This window comes from Artemia sp. Qi Xiang Cuo, chromosome 3 (assembly GCF_049724085.1).
Source record: "Artemia sp. Qi Xiang Cuo chromosome 3, ASM4972408v1, whole genome shotgun sequence".
Taxonomy (NCBI): domain Eukaryota; kingdom Metazoa; phylum Arthropoda; class Branchiopoda; order Anostraca; family Artemiidae; genus Artemia; species Artemia sp. Qi Xiang Cuo.
In genome coordinates this window covers 59,004,895-59,027,458 of record NC_142796.1, presented here as the reverse complement: position 1 = coordinate 59,027,458, position 22,564 = coordinate 59,004,895, and the positions used below count along the sequence as shown (strand labels likewise).

The 22,564-nt window shown below is 35.4% G+C and overlaps 1 protein-coding gene across 1 annotated transcript in view; it reads right to left on the bottom strand.

Annotated features, from left to right (window-relative positions):
• Window positions 1-22,564, bottom strand: part of LOC148954344 (thioredoxin-related transmembrane protein 2 homolog) — a 45,495-nt gene that overhangs the window by 5,245 nt on the left and 17,686 nt on the right. The window contains exons 2-4 of the mRNA XM_089087048.1: window positions 16,490-16,670; window positions 9,515-9,698; window positions 5,028-5,223 (exon numbers count right to left, since the gene is read on the bottom strand). Of these exons, the coding sequence (XP_088943174.1) occupies window positions 5,028-5,223; window positions 9,515-9,698; window positions 16,490-16,670 (561 nt within the window). The remainder of the gene's footprint in view (window positions 1-5,027; window positions 5,224-9,514; window positions 9,699-16,489; window positions 16,671-22,564) is intronic.

Genomic DNA, 22,564 nt, shown 5'->3' with positions numbered 1-22,564 from the left:
TTTGTTCACTGGAAAGTGTATTTCGTATTTGAATTTCTCCGGTGAGAAATTCAAAAAGAATTTCTCCGGTGAGAAATTCAAAAAAAATTTGAAAAATAATGAAAACAAGGATCTTGCAATATGCAAACCCCCTCACTCTCGCCTGTAAGGGAGTTCCAAATCCCACTACTAATAACTTATGTTTTCATTTTTCAGCTGGCCAGGTTTGATATCAGAGGAAATTAACCCTCTAACCCACAAGAATACAGCGAAAGGGGAGCTTATGATTTTGCCCTTTTTTAGATTCTGAAGGTGGAAATGGGGCAACGAGGAGCAGGCAAATAAAGCTTTGATTTCATTTTAAAACTTGCCGTGCTAAAAATTCCATTTTAAACCTTCTAGCCCCTAAAACTGCAAAATACAAATATCTTATTTCCCACCTCTCTTCCCCCTTTGGGGATAATCTGGGATACTTCCTGTACGAAAATCTGATAAGATTTTGGTTATGTTAATAATCTTATTTATCTAAATAGTTTAGTAAAAAAAACACATTTTTTATACAATTTCTCCAAAGTTAAACAATATTTTTCCTTCCCATCAAAAGTTAGAGTACTTCGGTAGTCCTTACAGAAAGGAAACATTCTACAGTTCTATGGCCAAAATGATGTCACACTATCGTCTAAAATTACTGAAAAAACAGAATGTGTCTAACACCTGTCAAATGTATCCAAGGCATGTTGACCTATCATCACTACAAAGAAGCTTTACAAAAACACTTGGACATTTCGTCTGCTGAGAGCGGTTTGGCCGAAAATAATTTTTGTCGAAACTAAGTTAAAAACGCTATATTGTGTAAAAAAAAATATCTTTCGAATGGTCTAATTAACATTGCCGTAAGACGCCAGCGCTCTAGATACAGCCGAATTCGAGATATAATTGTCAAAATTTTCGAAATTGTTTTTTTCGGGAATTTGGAGAGACAGATTTAACGAAACAGTTTTGGAAAAGCTATCTTGTGCAAAAAAAATCTTTTTCGATTTATCTTATTGAAATTACTGTAAGACGTCGGCGCTCTAGCTAGAACCGAATTCGAGAAACAAATGTTTTTATTTTCAAAGTCGTTTTTCTCGGAATTTTGGAGAAACAGATTCGGCAAAACCGCTCTGAGCAGACGATTTGTTGTGTTCTATATTGTTTTTGTTTTTTTTTTTTAATAAACAATGAATAATAATAGCGTATCTTGATTTTAATTTTTATAAAAAATTCACCTAACATTTTTTTATTGATCAGATTAGAAATAGATTAGAACATTTTTATTTAAACAAAAATAAATAAACAATACATATGTCTAGGCATACTTCAGCGCTGCCAATAAAACAAAGCTAAAACAAAAGCCGCCTTAATCTAGCTTATCAAACAATATCAAAACCTTGATGAACACAACATCACGTGCTGTTTGTCAAAACGCTACAAAAAGACGAAAAAACAATAATAAACAACATTTTTTTTTAGATTATATAATAATAACTCTTTATTTCCATAATAGCTTATAGCTAGCAGCGGACGTCAAACAACAAGAAAATATAATACATGAGATCAGATAAATAAATATAAAAATAAATAAACTTTTTCACAACTTTTTATAGATTTCCTTTTCAACTAGTTCCTCATTATAGTGGTTCACGAAGTATGGAACAAACGATGATAGGTACCTTTTTGATGCCTTTCGCGGTGGGGGACAAATGAGTTGGCACGACAAAGTGAGGGCTCCTCTACGTGTTTTTGGCCGACTGGTCTGTGATTCCTGGAAATCCGGCAGTATTTTGCGATGGACATCAGAGCTTAGGCATTTTTTTCCAAAACGCATCGTGAGATCGTAGTACTCTACAGATAGTTTAGGAAGCCTCAGTTTCTGCCGGCTGTCCTCATATGAGACATAATTTTCCCCAAGTAGTTTTTTGCGAACCCGCTTTTGAATATTTTCAAGCTTGCTGGATTGGATCTCCGTTAGACCTAGGTGCCAAACGGGACAAGCATACTTGGTTTGCGATCAGACATACATACAGTATATACTGCGCATAATGGAAATTTGGATATTGAACCGCGTTAGCCAAGCAAAGGATTTTAGGCATAGGGAAGCCTTTTGGAGGATAGACTGTATATGTGGATCCCATTTCAGGTTGCTTTTAAAATTACTCCTACGATTTTTATTTCATCTTTAGTTGTAAGTCCAGTGTCTTCTTGGGACGGAATTGCAGATTTTAAAAAGCTAACACGTAGATATGGCTCTTGGTTTCACTAACTGTAAGCATTACATCTTCAAGATTATGCTTTAGCTGGGAAAATATTGATGAGGTGGTGATTTCCTCTGGTAGGCTCGCTAGGGTGCGGAATGATATGCTTGACAGGTCGTCAGCAAACTTGTAGCGACTTTGTACATGTGTTAGAACAGGGTTAGAAACAATCAAAAAGATCAGTGATCCTAATGTTGTCCCTTGAGGTGCTCCGCACCATATGTCTTGAAATTCGGAAGCTTCATCCTGCGTGAGTGAAACAAATTGGTTTCGATTGTGCAGGAAGCTTGCAACCATTCACACAAGAAACTGTCGAGCACCCATTTCTTTAGCTTGGTTAATAGCTATCAGGTGTTGAATGCTGTCAAACGCCTTTACTACATAGTTCAGAAGGATTTCTGCATGTGACTCTTCCTTCTCGAGATGTTTCATCAGATCGTCACGATGACATACAAGATAGTGTGTAGTATTATATACAGGCCTGAAAGCAAATTGCTGAGGATCTAAATTAGCTTCAGTATCTCCATATAAATATTCACAGATAAAGCCTTCAAACACTTTGGAAAGGCACGGGGTTTTTGAAATCAGGCGCAAATCGCAAGGTGAGAGGTTTTTTTTTATTTTAGCAATGGGAGTTATATAAGCTGTCTTGAAACAATCCGGGAATGTACCATCTATTAGACATTGATTGAAACAGGCAGCCAAAATAGGACTAAGCTCCTCAGAGCAATGAGCTATCAACTCAATAGGAATTTCTAGAGGGTAATTACTCTTCCTGAGGTCCAGGCGTTTGAGCTTCTCGCATACTTCATGCGGGCGAATGATCGGAATTTGTTCAATGGGTCCATTTTCGGGTAGCTCGTCAAGAGGTGGGTGTGTACGACAAATATTTGAAAAATGTGTGTTGATCATATCAGCGCTCAGAGGTTCACCATCAGAGCCGTAGATTGTCAGCTGCTTTTGAGTCTCCCATAATCTCCTGGACCTTCTGGTGGAATCTAGAGGGGTTAGACTTCCAAAACTTGTTAACCACTTGAGCACCAAATTCCTTTTTAGATTTCTTTATTTTGAGACATATGACATTGCGCATTTTTTTTTAGCCTCATCTTGATATCCCAACTTATAGAGCTCATTTCTCGATTTGATTAGATCCTTAATCTCTTTAGTCACCCACGGCTTATTTTGTGACTTGACCAGGATTGTCTTTTCGGGAAATATTACTTTATATTCATGGAAAAGCTGAGCAGTGACCCCTCGCATCATATTGTTACCGTTCTTCATAGTTAGGACTTTCGACCAGTTTTTCCTAGCTAGCCACTCTCGGTAAATCTGGAGTCGTTCTTGAGTTTTTGGGCGGTACTTCACCACTGACTGGGATCTGTCAGGAGGTTTTATGCTAGGCGTCCATATTAAAGTAAGGTGGTCACACAAACCAATAGCGGGGAGAGTGTAGGGGGGATTATAGAACTCCTCAATATTGGTAAAGATAAGGTCTAGTACTTTTTCCTCGCGTGTTGGGACTTCAACAACTTGCGTAAGTGAGAGTGAACTTGAGAGTCAGCTAGCCTTTAAATCATTAAAGTCGCCCAGGATCTGAATGGCAGCGTATGGGTATTGGGATCTTGTGTAGTCAACCGAATGCTGTAGGTAGAGTACGAGTTCCTTTCGGAACGATGCTCTTGGCGGGTAGTAGACTACACCAAAAATGATTGACGATACTTCTTTTGATAAGTATCGGGGCCTTGTCCAAAGCCACAGAACTTCGTGCTCAGGTTTCCTAGGGATAGGCATATCTAGGGCTCGATTCGGAATTGCAGACTTGCAAAGAAAACCAACTCCGCCACAATGACTCACAATGGCCCCGTCCTTATTTAATCTTGGGAGTAGATACACATCGTACCCGGAAATAACCGTGCATGTGTCAGACGCGGACCAAGTTTCGCACAAGCAAGCCACTTCAATGTCATTTTATATGAGGGTGGTTTCCAGCTCTTCAACTTTATTCCCAAGAGAGCGGACGTTTGCGAGCAGGATTTTGGGAAATTAATAATTCTGCCTTGTGTGATTACAATCCTTTGTCGTACCGTGTAGAGTTCGGTGTCTTTGGGCATCCATTTGAGCTGAGCGCTGAGTATACTTGGGGTTGTATTTTAAGGTTGCAACAGGTGTTTTCACTTGTTGAAGGTGACCTTTTTGTTGATAAAATTAAATTTTACCTGTTTTTTTTCTAATTACTTAGTTCTTGATAGTGAAAAACTGTTTTATATTTGACGTTGGCCAAATAAGGCCGAAGGTTATGGGTAATGTATAAGAGTGGAAACTGGTGCTAGTGTAAAAAAAAACAGCGCCATTCAGCGTTTGACCTTTTCCCAGTGTAATAATAAGGAAAAATTAGTGTAACTAGCGTAATTGGCAAAGCTATCGTAGCAAGAAGTGCCTAATCTCGGTTAAAAAAGAAAAACAAAACACACACACACACAATAAAGATGCTTGAGAAAATGGTAATTTTTTCGCGGATTACCCATCCTCTTTGGTCTGGATTTCATTTAGAATAAAAAAAAAACGAACAAAAAAAAGGCAAAATGCTAAGCCCAGAGTCTTGAAAAAAATTAAATATATTAAAAATTATCCTCAAAAAGAATATTAAGCATTTTACAATTAGTTAATATCCTAGGATAAATTTTCAAACCTTGGAATTTTTCCAGAAATTGAATTTATTTAAATTAAAAACTCAGTTTTTCTTATGACACTTACCTCAGTGAGAACAAATTTTACTAGCTTTCCTTTAGCATCCCATTTTGGAGCTCGTCCAATTTCTTTTCCGTCTTTGAACATAACCAACGTTGGCAACTGTTTACTGAATGAAGAAGTATCTATGCCATACTGTTGTGCAACTCCAGGGTATCTACCCACATCAATTTTTCCAAATTTGAGATTGTCTAAGGCATATCTGAAACCAAAAAAAGAAAAATAAGCAAGAACATTAATAAAAATTTATTAATGAATTTAACAAAACAATTACTAACAATTTATTAATTTGGGACCACGTGTTTGGAATGTGTTCTCAAGATCTCAATGAGTATTAAGGCGCCTAAATATCTATAGAAATTTAAGAACAGATCGAAGAAGTATTTTCTTGGGAGAGGAGGATAAGGAACCAAAGTTTAGCGAGATCCACTGTATACTGTAGCGTCTTCTTTTTCCAAATATGATGCACATTTCATACCACACATACTTACTCTGAGAAAATACGTCACAACCTTAGTTTAGTGGCTAGTGGTCGGACCAAAAAAAAAGGTTTTTCCATAGGCTCCTCGTGATGTGTCATCAGTATCGCACGTGTGAGACGGGGAAGTAGGAGTGTTGTGTGGTTTTAAATGTGTTTCACTTTTTTTTAATGGAGAGTATAGCCTTTGTCGATACTGTATATTCTGTCTACTGTGGCGTGGTCTTTTCTTTGAACGAGAGAGGTCGGTTTTTGATTCTAAGTTTTCTTTTTATACAGTTTTTTTCCTTTTTTAGTATTTGTAAGTGAATTTATTGACTTTTGTAGCCGTCTGTTTCCAGAACTTTGACCAAATCATACATTAAAAAAAAAGAAGTTTGTCATATATTTCAATAATTAATTATCCAGAAATTCCATTTCGCTGCCACTGCCGTAGAAAATTATATTGTATTAAAAACGGGAATTTATGTGTAGGAAGTATGAAGGAGGCAAAGTTTAAGGAGAAAAAAAGAAGTAAAAACCAAGTTTTTGGAAAGGCGGTTATGGAGAGGGTTACTATCAAAACACTAGCACTCCTTTCCTCAAAGGTAGCGACGTCCTCCGCAAGGAGGTTGAAAGTTGTTGAAGGAGGAGCAACCTCCGGAAGGAGGTTGAAAGTTGTCATGGAAAAAGTTGTCTCTCCGCAAGGAGGATGCCCCGCTTATGTTCAGAATAATATCTGTTCGTTATAAGTTTCTGTCACAATATTTTCTTTTTGCACACATCTAGGCATGCATGATATGCATGTTAGGAGTAGTGAAAGTGAGCGCCCTGTTGAGTTGTAGCGCATACGATGTCTGAAAAAGAAATGTACCTCTCGATGACCCAGGAGATCATCATAAGGTTTAGACTCACAAGAAGGCTTAATCAGGCAACATCCGACGGGGGCTAATGATACAGATTGGGGATGAAATAACCGTCAAGGCTGTGTCTGCACCTGGTAAAGGGTGCAACTTTTGATAATATGCAAATTTGCGGTTTTAAACTGGTGGTGAATATCTCTACAAGAGTTTCAGACTTGAGCTTTTTTATTGTTGATAATATATTTTTGAATATTAATTAATGTATATTTGAATATTAATTCAACTATTTAATAAAGACTTAAAACCAAGTACAAGTAAAGGAAAAATAAATAAGTAAATAAATAAATAAATAACTAAAATGAAATAACTAAAATAAAACAAAAACGAAAACTAAAAGGAAAGACAATAAAAGCACCAGGTAGCAGGAAGATTGGAGAAGGTCTAAAAGACTAAAACACAACTTTTTTCCTGTGGCAATTTCTTATACATTTCATATATCTGATCAGAATTTTATTTCGAAGGAGAATTCGGATACCTATAACCAATATTTTTTTTATTATGCATTTTTTTTTATTGCATGTCTTTTGCTGCATTTTACAAAGTTCTTTTTAGCAAGCTTAATTTTTGTCAACTAAAAGCTTTCATTCTTTTTTTGTGATAATGGTTATTCTCAATTGAAAAGGTCAATCAGTGCTTTTTGATCATCTGAAGTTGCCAAGTTAAGCAGGTATAAAAAACTGCTAGCTCTAGAATACGAGCGACGTCAACTGCAGAGTGATGAACGTACATTATAGTACCCTTACAAGGGTTCAACCACAGATAAAAGGTTCCCAACTGAGTAACTTTTCGATTTCTAATGAATTTGGTGCCTGTGCTTGTCTATCTTCAGTTTCTTCCAAAAATATTTTCATGATTGTTGTCTGTTAGAAGCAAGTTTATTTAGAAAATTAGATCAAACAGTTCTGGTAGCGAACTGTAAGTAAGGAGCGATTCGGCCCATTAGTAATAATAAAACTAAAAACAGAATTTTGATAACAATTGATACATCAAAAGATTTGATTTTTCATGCTAATTCTAAATATATAAAACTCATTAAGTTTACCGTTACCCGTCAAAGGCTACTAGCCTGAGAAAATTTAACTGATTTTCAAAAAAAGGGGGGAACACCCCTACAATTCAAGTGGTCTGAATGAGAATTACACCATCAGATTCAGCATATCAGAAAAACCGTTTGTAGAGGTTTCACGCTATCTACACAAATATGGAAATTTATATTTGTTTTTACCAGAAGAAAGATCAGGGATGCGTGTTTATTTGTTGTTTTTCTTTTTTTTTCATTAGTTTTTTCTTTCTCAGGGGTGATCGTAACAAACTAATGGTCCTAGAAGAGGGTTCATTCGAACAGAAATCAAAAGTTTTAGTACCCTTTTTGAGTGACCAAAAAGATTAGAGGGCAACTAGCCCCCCTTACACGCACCTTTTCCCCCAAAGACATCCAATCAAAACTTTGTCATAGCCATTAAGTTAAAAAAAAACTAACAAAAAAACAACATTTTTTCCCACTGAAAGTAAGAAGCAACGTTAGAAACCGACAGAGATTATTCCATATATGGGCAGGGGGTTGACCCTTCATCAAGCCTCAAGATTGTTCAATCACAAAGGCCATTAAATTTGAATGAGAAATATTTTTAAAGAACTTTAAGACTTTAGAGTAAAGAGTGAGCTTTGAAGAAGGGGCAGTTCCTCTTACATAGGGAATAATTTCTGTCCGTTATGAGTCTTAATCTTGCTCATTACTTTCAATTGAAAACACTTGTTTTCTTTATTCAATCTATAAAAACATTTCAAGAGAACTAAATACAACGTATGAAATCGATAAAAATTTCCTTGTGATTACTAATCAGTTTTAAACCTAAGATCGTTGATAAATATAGCTGAATAAACATGAGCTGATCGTTCAAATAAACTTGGCGTTCAATAAACTAGGTAACACTGTCTTCAAACATATATCACCATCATTATATTTTTTCAACGTTTCAGAATCGACATGTTGTATAACTTTTGTCTCTGAGGTGTTATACGTTAACGTATAATGTTATACGTTGAAGCCTTGAAATGTTATAAACCAACAGGTCAGAGGGCAGGAGCGCCTTTTGGAGGAGGGGGGATTTTCCTCCTAAATTTTCAAACTACCTTTTTGTATTGTCAAGGAAAAATAAAAGAAAACAACAAATATATTCCCATTAAGAAAAGCGATTGCCCCCCTCCCCCATTTCCATGAATTAGCACCCATGTCAACAGGACTGAATACACAATGAAAAGATGGAGGAGGAACGCTTAGTAGTGTGTCAGCTTCATGCTGAACACTGGGAGCATCCTATAACAGTGGAAGCAGGTGCATAACCCTTTTCTTTGGATTTGTCTCTACCCTCCTACATGATATCTGAGGCGGTTTTAGGAGGGGACAGAGGCACTTGCAACGGGCGCCGAAATTTTAAGGGGCGCAAAATTTTAGATTTGAACATTAATTTTTTTTTTCTTAATTCAGAGAAGTTATCTCAAGATGAGGCAAATGTTGATGATATGAAAGAGAACTGAAAGGTGAAAAGTATTGGGATCACTTGGATCTCCTTCAGTTGTTCCACCAACTCCAAGATATGAAAAAGCGATTCCACACCGACACATTTCCTTAAAGAAACCTATAGATATGTCAGAATTGATTGTGCAATACGCAGATAAAGAGGTACTAGCAAATTTTGAGTTCCCTATCAAATGTTGCTAGCGACTGCAGTGTTGGTGGCCAGTAATGAGCGTTCCTTTAGTAAACTTAAATTAATATTAACGAACCTCAGATCGCCTATAGGACACGAGCGACTAAATGATTTAGCGTTAATGAACATAGAACTCGAAGAATTAGAAGCAATCAACTGGGACGAGATAATTAATGATTTTGCAGTGGCTAAAGTAAGAAAAATCAGACTTAAATGAATTGGAAATCTTGTTAATAAAGGAAAATGTAGTTAAAATTTAGCCTGAAATTTTTTTGAAGACAGAGGGGGGGGGGAGGGCACTAATCAAGACTTTATTCTGGGCACAAGAGGCCAGAACCGCCACTGCATGATACAAAATAAAAGCACTAAAAACAATACAAATTTGATTATCAATGGTCTTACTCTGCAGAGAGTTTAGAGAAGACTGTTGAAAAATTGACGCAACTTGGACTCCAAACGGTGTAGAAACAAACAAACCACATAATTTTCTTATCCTTTTCCAATTCTTCATTTAACATATTATCTCGGAAATATAAAACATCGCTTGGGCCGCTATACATTGGCTCTGGGACGAGCAAGGCTTGCACTAGAAAACAACAAGAAATGTGTGTTAATTGTTTTTTTAGAGAACTAGTTTATCATTGGTTTAACTCATTTACTAATTAGTTAATCATAATTAATGAGGTATTGTAAATAATTGATTTAGTTATTCAGTATTGTTAACTAATTACAAGCAAATTGTTTAACTTAATAAACTGTAATAGTAATCAGCAAATAATTGCTCATTAAAAAGCATTCAGCATTTTATGATTAGTCGATTCTCTTTACTAATTATTTAATCAAAACTAATGAACTATTATAAATAATTCATTTAGTTATTAAGTATTGTTAACTAATTATCAGTAGATTATTTAACTTATTAATTATAACAATAATTAGCAATTAATTGCTAGTTCAAAAATTTACACAGCATTCTAAAATTAGTTGGTTCTTTTTTTTCATGTTTATCATGAGCTTTGGGAGTTTTTAGCCAGAGAAAATCTTATATACTAGGAGTAGATGGCCTATGGCTATGACTTTGGCATAATCAAAATTACTAGTGGAGTCCACCAGAAGCAGATGAATTCCACCACTGCATACCATCTGACCCTTAGAGCAAGATATATGAGATTTTTGCCAATGGGGGGGGAGGGGGGTCATATAGCATTCAATCCACTATTAGGGGAAATCTGCACGACCGATTCTTTCAGAAATGTCTCTACTTATCTCTACTCCTTCCCTCTGTATTGACAAGGTGCAAAGAGTTCAGTTATTTATTTTGTCAAAAAATTTGAGGTTGTTTGGGGTAAGCGTCCGATAGATCGACCTTGAGGGAGGGAAGATATACAGTTCACAACATACTATTTGGTTGCATTATAAATCAAAAAAATTTGATTTTTTTGCTGATTGTAAAGATGTAAAAATTATTAATAGTACTTATCAGAAGTCAATAGCACCAGAAAACTTGCATAATTCTAGAGAGAGGTTTTACACGTTTCTTTGAGAATTGCGACAATTTTATACAAGTATACCATCAGATTCAACATGTCTGAGAGCCCTAAAACAGATGTTCTCAAATTAATATCTACAAAATTTAACTTTTTTCAATGCATGGTCTCGACGGTCAGGGATACGTTAATATTTGTTGATTTACCTTTCTCCTCAGGAGTGTTCGTATTAATACAGTAGTCACATATTATCAGGAAAGGGCTCATTTGAGCAAACATGTGTAGTTCCAGAGCACTATTTAAGAAACAAAAGAAATTACACCAAAAATGAGAAAGTATATATTGCCATATACAGCCATATATATTGAGAAAGTCCTATGGACTTCTTTCAAGAGTTAAACGCCAATTTGACAAGAAAACGTTTGGTCGGCTTTATAACTCGTTTTTTGCTCCACGTGTTTTTTATGGTGCCATTATGGAAGTTTTTTACCACGTCAGATCGTCAAAAAATTCAGTCAGTCTTTTTCAAATTTTGTAAGTATTTTCTCCGTGTTCCTATTTGGTCTCTTTAGCAGTTATATCTCCAAACGTTGCGGAGTTTTTGAGACATGTGATTAGATGGATGTATTAGAAGGAAGACGCGGACAGTGACCTGAATCAGTCGTAGATTTTCCGTTGGGTTGTAATACGGATGGAAATGACCAAGAGGACGCCCACCCACTAGGTAGAAAGACAAAGCCGATGAATTCCTCACCCAAGCCCACATCCCGGTGGAAGAAGCTGCGATCCTGGCAAGCGATAGGTCAACCTGGAGACGCCTAGTCTCATCGTTCTCTACGCCGAACCCTCGGCAGGAGCCTTAAAGTAAGGTTGTAATAATCGTTTTTTATTCATTGTTAGTGTACTTTTAGTGTTTGCAATGATAAGTTGTTTTTATTAAGTATATTTTTTTTCTCGTTTTTCATTTTATCTTACTTTCATTTTATTTCACTGTTCTCTACTAATACTACATCTTCTTAACTTTTGTCAGATTTCTGTTCTGGCTAGAAAAATTGTTGTTCTAAGCTTTCATTTTCTCTAGTTTCAAAAAGTTATGCCCTTGTTTCGGCTCTGATTGTCAATCAACAATTTTATGGTTGAAAGATGAACAATGGTCAACTCAAGAAATTATGAATGACAGACATAGTTAGCGCTGTAGTCGTGCACAATTTTGATTTTATTGACAAGTGTGACTATAATGTGAGTTTTCGTTCAATGATTCAAATAAGAAAACATGTGTAAAATTAAAGTTATTAGCATAAAATTATAGTTGGCGGCCTTTGAGCTAGCAGCAGGGCTATATCCAGTATTTTTGTTCGGAGGGGGGGGGGGAGTTTTTAAAAAAAGCTATAAAAACGCACCAAAAATTTGTTTGTATGCATTTTTGTTACGTTTTTATGAGTCGCGCAAACAGTTCGGGGGGAGGGTCAAACTCCCTAGACCCCCTGGATACGGCCTTGGCAAGCAGTTCTGGAAATGGTCGTAAAGTTCAACTAAAATTATTCATGGGCTTCACTAAAATAGCCTTCAATCCCCAGTCATTTCATACTGAGAGCTAAAATTTGACAAAAGCTTGAAGGTTCAAAGACAGTAAAATGAATCTGATGGTTTGAATTGGTTAATGGAAACTTGCACCACCATATATATCTTAAAAAAATTAGGAACAACTGGGAACTATATTTTTAACGACAAAGAACTCAAAATGCAGTAATGCAGCTTATATTAGTAGTGGGCACTAAGTTACAGAAAATTGGGCAAAAACTAGCTACTGTTTCAATTTTTTATGGAAAAAAAACTTCATCAAATTTAATTAATTAATTTATTCGCTGTCACGGTTCAACGTGGGAACACTGATGAATATGTGGTAGTTCCCTACAGATTTCATAATTTCAAAACAACCAAAAAAAAATTCAGCAAGTGTCAATTTTTCAGGTATGAACAAACCTGAGATGGGTCCAGGGAAAAAAATATTTTTATTTTGATGCCCCTAATACTTTAAAGGAACACACTGATCTAAAGCAGGACAAACACTAATTCAAATACATTCTAAGACCACACTGGCTATACATGACGTATGAAACCAAGAGAGGAAAGGGTATAATAAATGAAACAATAAAATCAAATATGTGAGAAAATGAGGATTTTGTCAGCCAGTGGCAGAATATGAAGACGAAGAACAAGCAAATATTTCGACAAGGTGCTATGGTCATCTGGCAACACCTTTCAGATAGCACAGTCAAATCTGCAAAAGTCACTTTTCCAGTTTGAAAAATTCTCTCAACATTCAGATTTACCCATTGCACCCACCAAGTCAAAAATAATCCAATTTCACCGGAAGCGAAACCATGTTAATGCAAAACTAACTCTAAATAAAATAACTATACCAGAAGATAATAATATTAATTACCTAGGTCTCATGCTTGACCAAAAACTTAATTTCCACCTCCACATTTCAAACACAATAAAAAAATGTTATAGAAAAGCAAATATACTAAAAAGACTTCTTTCCACACCCTGGGGTTGTAAGGAGAAAACTTTACTCCAATTTTATAAATCACATATAAGACCCCATATTGATTATGGGCTCAATGTCTATGGTGCTTGTGCATAGACCCAGATGCAAAAAATTGAAACAACACAAAATGATATAATACGTCTCATATTTGGTCTTAGGAAACCCACAAGCACCAAGTTTCTGCTTATGGAGAGTGGATTAACAACAATAAGGGAGAGACGTAGCTGTCTCTTGATAAAACATCTTACAAAAATTGAATCAAATAGCTCACACACATTACATAATTGGTTAAGAAATCCAGCCACGTATAGATAGTATTGCAGATGAGTATGCCAAGATTCAAAAGAAGTTCCCTATACCAACAAAGACTGTTGCACCTACTTTCCCCCGATCCCCTCCATGGAATTGGTCATTTCCTATAATAAATACTGAATTTTCAAAGTGGAATAAAGATTTAACCATTGCTTTTGTCCAGAAAAAATTTGCAGAACTTAATACAATTACCTATAATAATCACTTCCAAATATTTGTTGATGGGTCAAAAATGAATGAGAAGGTTGCAAGTGGTGTTTTCCTTCCTCACCTGAAAATTGCAATGGGCGAGAGATTATTTAATAATTTATCTATATTGTCTGCTGAGTTAAATGCCATAATCATGGCATTAGAACACCTTAAGCCAAACCAACCTTTGATTGAAAATTCGAATAATATTATCATCTATTCCGACTCTTTATCAAGCCTTGAGTTGCTGGCCTCAGCTCCTCAATATAAGTTGGACATTGACACTTATCATTGTCACAGTATTATTGATAATCTTGCTTCAAGTGGCATAAAGACTTACTTTCAGTACATTCCTAGCCACTCTGGCATAAGTGGTAATCATCAGGTTGATGAAATAGCAAAAAATGCTATAAATATTGACCAGCCAAGTGGGAGACCAATCCCAATTCGAGATATTTACCGATGGAGGCTATCAGATATTAATTTTAATAAGATTAATCCTATCCTTTCCCCCTTTCCCAATAAGTATCTTTCTAAAATTTATCATAGTATTCGTTCTGGAACAAATGGACTAAATTTCATTGCATTCTCATATAAGCTTTCTAATTCAAGTGGTTCAATTCCCCTGTCCCCTCTTTGCAGGCATTGTAATATGATTTGTGAAACAATTGACCATTGCCTATTTGAATGTAATATGCTGACGTCTGCACAACATACCTTGCTTTGTAAACTGTTAAAATACTTCAAACACCACAAAATCCCACTATCAGCCAAGAGCCTAGTCAACTATACCTGCACACAGAGCATAGAAATCGACATCTATCATCTTATATTTGAACTCCTAGAGTTGAAAGATCTACTGAAAGATATCTGAATATATCTAATAAATATGAGGCAATCAAGCCAGTAGCTCTGTAGCCCACAGAGTGAAGCAAAAGGAAAAGGGCTAAATAGTTTTACTGAAAAGCCCGCCTGCTGTTAAATAGAAGAAGAAGACCTCCGCCAAGTCGTCTTCAGGGCTAAAAAAAAAAAAATCTAACCTTTCGAAGTGAACTTGACAATAGGAGAAAAGATACATCGTAATGATGACTTAAATAATTAAAATTTAGTTGAAAAGAAATCGAGAGTCCAATCCTATGGCTTTTATTTCAATCATATACATTATAAAAAATGGCCTTGATTGCCAGCCACTGAGTGTGGAGACTATTTCCCTCAATCACCTCTGCTATATGGCTAATATTCCAAATACCTACACTGCAATCCTGAATTCTAACCTGCCTTGGCACGTGGATAGAAAGATTTTTAAGGCATCTATTGATATTTTAAAGAAGAGTCTGATTGATTAGTGTTTATTAATGCATAATGAAGTCATTAAGAAGAAGGAGGTTATTCATCATTTGTTTTGAGAGTGCAGAAGAGAGTGGGAGTGAGCGTGAAAAACCGTTTTGGTACCGGCCGCCCTATAAGATTTCAACAACTGGGGAAAGGTGAATTAAGTACCCGCACTGCCCACAACCGATCAATAGAATTAAGAAGTTCAATTGGGATGATTACTTTGTTTTAATTGATAAGAAGACTTGGTTACAGATGAGGTCAATGGATTTCTAAATATGTGATGACTATCTTTGGAGAATCAAAGGGGTGAAAGGACTTATTGGTAGTTCATATACCCTGCTACAAATTTTTGGAACTGGAACTGGAAAAGTTTTTTTTGGCTATTTTACAATTAGATTATTTTGTCTTTTTTTTAATTTATATACTTAATGTTGGTTAAATCTACATTATAACATCGTGCAATTTTATTGTGTAATACAGCACACACAAATATAGCTTAGATTTTGGATAGCCTTTGCATAATACTACTTGAACAAAAGCGCATCAACAACTGTTAACTGAATTACTCTAAATTAGACACATAAGAAGGGTGCATGGCAGCAGAAATTTGGGACTAAACTTTTAGTCCTATAGCTATGGTCCTACTTTTAAGGCATAGCACCTTGTCCTCTTGAAATAGCTGAGATATAGTTGGGTGCATACTTCTTTATGTTCATGTCAAAATTCTCCAAAACTAGCAAATGACCTACCCCATGCAGGTAATACAAGTTTGTGTCTCAAAGACTGGACCTGTGTGCACGTGTGCACTTTACACTATATTTACTAGTTTTTATCTGCTTTTCTTGTAGATTTTATACCTTTGTCTTCATACAGTTTTTAGCAATGAGCCAGAGAAATTTACCTAGTAATGGGCACCAAAGATAACTTTTTACATCATAGCAGCACCTTTAGTTGGACTTACATTTTAGGGGAAAAGGACTGAAGGCCTCATTCCTTGAAACCTAATAATATGCACAATCACCACCATGTTTCTCCATAATTTGCCTACATTTTTGCTGTTCTGGTAAGTTTTAGGAAATCCAAAAAATATATTCTTGCATATATGTCTATCTGTGTAACACTAATGTATAATCTACTAATAGTAGTTTGTACTAAGCGGAGAAGTCTGTTTGCAGGTTTAGGAAATGTGTATGGAATGTTCTAGAGTAGGCCTAATCTATTTCCCTATTTGCTACTTTCCCTACTTACTTCTAATAAAAAAGCCAAGTCTGTTTTTATGCTTTCCATTTGTTCTCCCTGCAGACCTAGAATTCTATAGTAGGTTCAAAAGGTTCCACAAGAAAGAGTGAGCTAAGACAAGCTATGACAAAACAGATAGTAAAAAAAGACAAATGAGGTATATTGCACAGGGTTCCTTGAAAAAAGCAAGTTCCACAAGGATAAAAAGGTTGAAAAACCCTTCTTTACTTAAAGAAGGAAAATCAAACAAATAGAACTCACATATGAATAACACCAAATAAAATAATCCCATCCTTGGATCTGTGTAGAACCAAAGTGCAAAATTGGCACATTTGCAGTATGAAAAGCTGTTTGATAAATATGATGTAAGACCCATTGCACCTGTCTTCCTTGCTCTCATCATGACAACAAAAAGAAGGAAGAATAAGATTTCAGACTCCCTCTGGAAAAGAAATATATGTAATATAAATTAAAAAATAAAACAATGTTACTAACCTTTGGTCAGCTTTGTTGATAAAAGTGGTGCGATAGGAATAATTAGATTTTGATTTTTACTGTCAATTGAGTGTCACAGTTGTCAAACCCCCCCCCCCCCAAAAAAAAGAGTTAAAATGGTATATCTAAAGAAGAATTTGTTCTTTAAAAGACAAGACAAATGATAACATATGCCTTATAGAGGGTCTTAAAATACACTGTATACTCAAATTACTTTATTCTCTATTTTTTGACATCCAATGAATGTTATTAATTTTGAAATGGACCATGTAAAGAGAAAAAAAAAAAAAAAAAAAAAAAAAAATTTCTTACTTTGTCTCTAAACTTAAAACCTAACACAGTCCATGTTATTATTTATAAAATTGCACCACGTACAAGCAGAGGCTACATTGCTTTGCCCCAAAATTTAACACCTATCAAATGTTCCATAAGTATTTTTGGTGAAAATAATGCAAGTCAACATCTGTTGCCAACTAATTGTCAAATAAACACTTTACTAATAATTACCAAACTCCATCATTGTCTTGCCTTATTATATATAACTGCACAGAGTAATTGCACAAAGACAAATTTTCCAAGGACAAACTGTATCAAAAACAAATAAAAAGGTAGACTTTAATGAATTGGCATAAGTGAGTAACCCTCATCCCTGAAGAGGAACAAACTTTACACTTCCTGCTCATTTTTTCCTCTTTGTGATAGAGGAAAAAACTCAAAACAATGAAAATTTAAAGCCTTCTAGTCCCAGGGCTGCAAATTTCAATGGTATGAAATTTCTTGATTGACCTCTCCTAGGCTTTAAACACCCTCCAACCAAAATTCAATGAGTGCAGCCACTACTGTGGGGCAGGGGAGTTGGGGGCTCAAAATGGTGGACATCTCTGAAAACTCATCTACTCTATCCTCTTGCTCCATAAGTTTCAGACAGATTAAGAGATCAAAAAAGGTAAATAGACCTCTGAAAACCAACCTTCCCATGTTCCATTGGGCTAGGGAACTTTCCCCATGAATTTATAGGTTATCATTAAAAAAGATACTAATTGGTCTTGGAGGGTCCAAGGAATCACTGGGCATGTAACTTAACTCTGTTTAGATCAATTCCTATTCAACTTAATCTTTATTCAAACTCAGCACCCACAAATATCAACTCTCATTCACTTTACCTACTGTTCAATTCAATCTCATGCATATCAATCACATTCAAATAAACCCCATTTAGCTTAGCCCAATTCAACTAAGTTCCATAAAACTAATGATTAGTAAAATAATCTTGCTTGGAGAAATCTGTGGATGGTCTTATCATCAGCTTCAAACAGTCCAACTAGAAGCCTAAAACATACTTCTCAGCTTCAAATAGAACAATTAGAAACTAAAACATGCTTCTTACTTTTCTGCCCAATATTGCAATGCCTTAAACAAAGGTCAAAACTGACACTTTAATAATTTTTTATTTGAAGTTACCAAGTATTTTGCAATAGGTTGCATAGTTTGCATCAAGACGCTGGGTAATTGTAGACAGAGAAAAGCCAAGACAGATAGTCCAAGTAATTGAGAGGCAAATGTTTAAATGGCTGGGGCACGGGTAAATGGCAGGAGTATGCATGACTCTCTTATTGGACACATACTTGTCAGGTTAGTTTTGGGAAAGGCATACATGCCTAAAGTCTTAGGCATGCTGATAAAGAATTCAAAAATTGACACGTGACCGTTAGATTACCTGTAAAAAGAGGCAGACAAGGCACGTCCACCTATGGTGTTAAGAAGTTTGACCAATAGTTTAAAATTGACATCGGACCATACATTTGCTTGAATTAACAGCCAAACAATCGTTTAAAGCCATCTTTATCTTTCAAATAGTACCTATTCGTTGCCTAAGCTTAGCCCCATACTCTGAAAAAAATTTGAATTTTTCACAAATTTTTTTAATTTTTGGGTCACTTGCCCGAGACTCTGGACGGCAGGGCGTCCCCAAATATTGTCCCAAATTCCTCTCTCAATTTAGCACTTGTTCACGGATGCCCAGCGTCTAAGCCATAGGGTTTAAGCCATAGACATATTATTAAATAGACACCAGACCCCATGGGATTTTGCAAGTTCCTTGTGCTTTTGCTTCTTTGCCTCCAGTACACATATTAAAGACTGAGAGTTATATGAAAAACAGATTTTCTCTGCCTTGTGAGGTGTTGCTCACTCCATGACAAAGATTTAAATTTAGTTTTTTGGGGGTACCCATGAGCTGATATATTAAGCTACTATAATCTGAAATGTTTCCCCTGCACAGAATGCTGGAAATTTCTGTGTTTTCTCCCTGGATGGATACATTTTTTGTATTTTATTGTCAATTATTTTTTCCAGGATTGATTGTATCTATATAGTTGTCATTTTGAAAAAGATGTAATTTTTTACAGTTACAAAGTATAAAGGTGTCAAATATACTGGCCTTTAGTATTCAAAGTTAAAATAAAAATATCGAATTTAAATTTTTATTTTATTTTCTTAATATTAGTTTTAATGTTTTACTTTGAACAAACTACTTTGATAATGTATTACTTTTCATAAACACTGAGTCAAAAATCTTAATTTTTGTAAGTAGGCTGTTTTTTTGTGTATCTGTTGTAATTACTTACTTTTTTTCATTTTTATATACTTTTCCTTTAATTGACATACTTTTTGCATTGCCTTTAGAAAATTCTTTGTCTTTAAGCTTCATTAAATAAAGAAAAAAAAGTTCTTTCAACTGAAAGTAAGGAGCAGCATTAAAACTTAAAAATCGCATAAATTATTATGCATATAATATGCATATATAACACCTCACTTTTCAGACTACAGTTTTTTGGCACTTTAAAAAAAGTTTCTTATTGTTCTAATTAAAAGACTTGTATGTTTCACGAGTCGTTTTTAAAGAATTGGGACAAAAATTAAAATTTATCATAAAGAGCTAGGTGTTGAGGAGGGGACAACCCCCCCCCTCATATATGTAATAATTTCTGTTTGTTTTTAGTTTTAATGTTCCTCCTTAATTTCAGTTGAAAAAACTTGTTTTTTTCTAATTTCTGATGGTTATTTAAATAATGCCAGGATACCTGGCTCAATCTCTGTTGAACAATCCCTCTCCAGATAGAAATATCCTCTGGACAATTCAATCCTGGCAAAAATTTACCCCAAATAATTACCCTTAGCATCTCCACTCATATAAATTGAATTGGTAAAAAAAAAAACAAGACATATAAAGAAATTTCTTATATGAATTCTAGGAAGTTCACCCAGTATAAAATTTCCTCTGAATATCTCACCCCCTTGAAACTATCCTCTCCATTGAAAATTTGTCCAGAAGAAAATTCAGCATTTCAGCAGTTCATATTATTGACTTACAAATAAAGTGAAGATACTACCTGTGTTGCCAGATGGGCTTGTATTAGCCGTCAAGGGCGGGCTGAATTTTGGAGTGGGCGTGGGGCGGGAACGTGGACTTAAAAAAAATGCCCTTATTTTGGGCTTATTTTGACTGAAAGTTCGGAACCAGACAAAAATTCCAAAATCACGGTGGCTCAGCCGTGGCTATAAATCAAACAATAAGTCTCTTAACGCATGGAACGCTATCTATTCTGAAACGCTTTCCCTCTAGGAATTTATTTCCGCCATTACTGAGATGACTCTGCGTTAAGAGTCTTAGGTATGCCTTAGGTTAGGATGCAAGCACAGTATTGCTAATTTAAAGGAATATACTTGAGAAGTTTCTTGTTACGATTGCTACAAGGAATTTTATTGCTGCTCAAATTAAGGCAAGCCTTGAATTTTATACAGATCCATCCTTTTTTTATATATATTTGACAGATCTGTCCCAACCTTTTTGTGGCCTAGGCTAGGCTTAGTCTAGAATTGGGGCTGTTGCGAAAAAATCATGTTAAGAAAACAATTTATACTTAGTGATTGAACTGGCAAAATCTAAACTTTCAGACACACAAAAGAGAGAAATCAAAATATTGTGTTTTCTGTTCCTGAAAACTGTGGCTAAAGCGGTGCTTAAATAAATGCCTCCTGCTCTGCATTCACTCCTCAAACTGAAATTTTTATACCCTGTGATTTGCTTGCCTCAGTTTCGACCCTAATTTGGAGACTTGACATCGAGAATTATTGCCTGGGAGAATCAGTGGAGGAAACTGTTGGACGTTAATTGGTCATTTGTGTGTGGAGGAACAATGCCCAGACTCCTCTCAGTTCTGGATAGCTGTCCTACATTATCTTGATGCTGTTGGGGCATCTCCTTTTCGTGAGTTAGTCAAGTGGGCATGGGTCCTGTTGAGCTTGCCAATTAGCAATGCGATAGTGGAATGGTCCTTTTCTATGATGAATGTCATTAAGAGCAAGCTCTGAAACCGTATGCTCGTGCCCATGTTGAACTCTATATTTGTGTTCAGGATGTGGTTGTCAGCATGTGGCTCTTGTTGTTCGCTCTTTGAAAGCGTATGCTGCTTTTCAATAGCGATATTTATAAGGCTTGTGAAGTCAAAGAAACTGACCAAACAACTGATCTAGTTGATCTAGATAATATTCTAACCTCCTTTGAGTCTTAAATCTCTTAGTGACTTATGGATCTAATTGCCTTTCTTTTTCGTTTTGTTTTTTATCTTTACGTATCATTTCATCTTGGGATTACAAAGGCTTTTGTATTAACCTTGTTCTCATGTTTTTTTTTCAGGCCTTACTTTAATCATAAAGTTATCTTTAAATATTGTGTTGCAACTGTTTTTCAATAGTGATATTTACAAGGCTTGTGAAGTCGAAGAAACCAACTAAACAATTGATCTAGATAATATATTAACCTCCTTTAAGTCTTAAATCTCTTTGTGCCTTAAGGATCTAAGTGCCTTTCTTTTTTCTTTTTTTTTATCTGTCTGTATTATTTCATCTTGGGATTATTAAGGCTTTTGTGTTAACCCTGTTCTCACGTTTCTTTTTCAGGCCTTACTTTAATCATGAAGTTATCTTCAAATATTGTGTTGCAACTGTACCAAATAACGTGTACCAAAAATTTTTATGCTATAATAAACCAAAGATATTGCATGTCTTCGACTTGTGTTTGTTACTAGCGTATCCATAGAAATAAATTATATTAAGTTCTAAAGTTAATAAAAAGAGTTCACAGCTGTTTAACCATTATGATGCATAAACTTGCAGCTAAAAACAGATGAATTTTGGCGGATCCTGCAAAATGGTTGTTCTTCCGTGAAAGCAGAGCAGGATGGATCAAGGGTAAGCAAGCAAGGTAAAAGAAGAGTTAGATAAGGGGGAAAGCTTTTTCTGACTTTAGCATAAAAGAACTTTTTAGCACTATTTCATCATGTCCACATGCTTCAATTTGTAGCATTTTCATAATACAATTTTTTAATTTTGTCAAGGACGAAATGACGAGGATTTTGAAAAAGGTTAAGGAATTAACACAAAGTTTGGACCACATTTTCTGTATTTGTTTTGAAAGATTTGTGCGAAGTTTGATTTAACCAGGACCACCTTTTTGCCGTTTTTGTTTCGAAAGATTGGTTTGAAATAACTGGACAAAAAAACTGATCTAAAACTAATCCAACTACACTTATCAGGCCATGCACATGTCCCGGCACAAGCCGCAACATGCACAATTTTTTTTTTACTTTAGCACCAAAAATTGCTGTGAAACACACAAATTTGGGCAATTTTGGCACTTTATTAACTGACCATGATGGCAGTCTTGTTTTTCAAAGGCTCGGGCATATTTTGGCTTGTTTTTCAAATGCTCGGGCTTGTTTTTTGTTTCACTTTCTGGCAACCCTGGATACTACTTGATGCCTTTTTTTATGCTCTTTA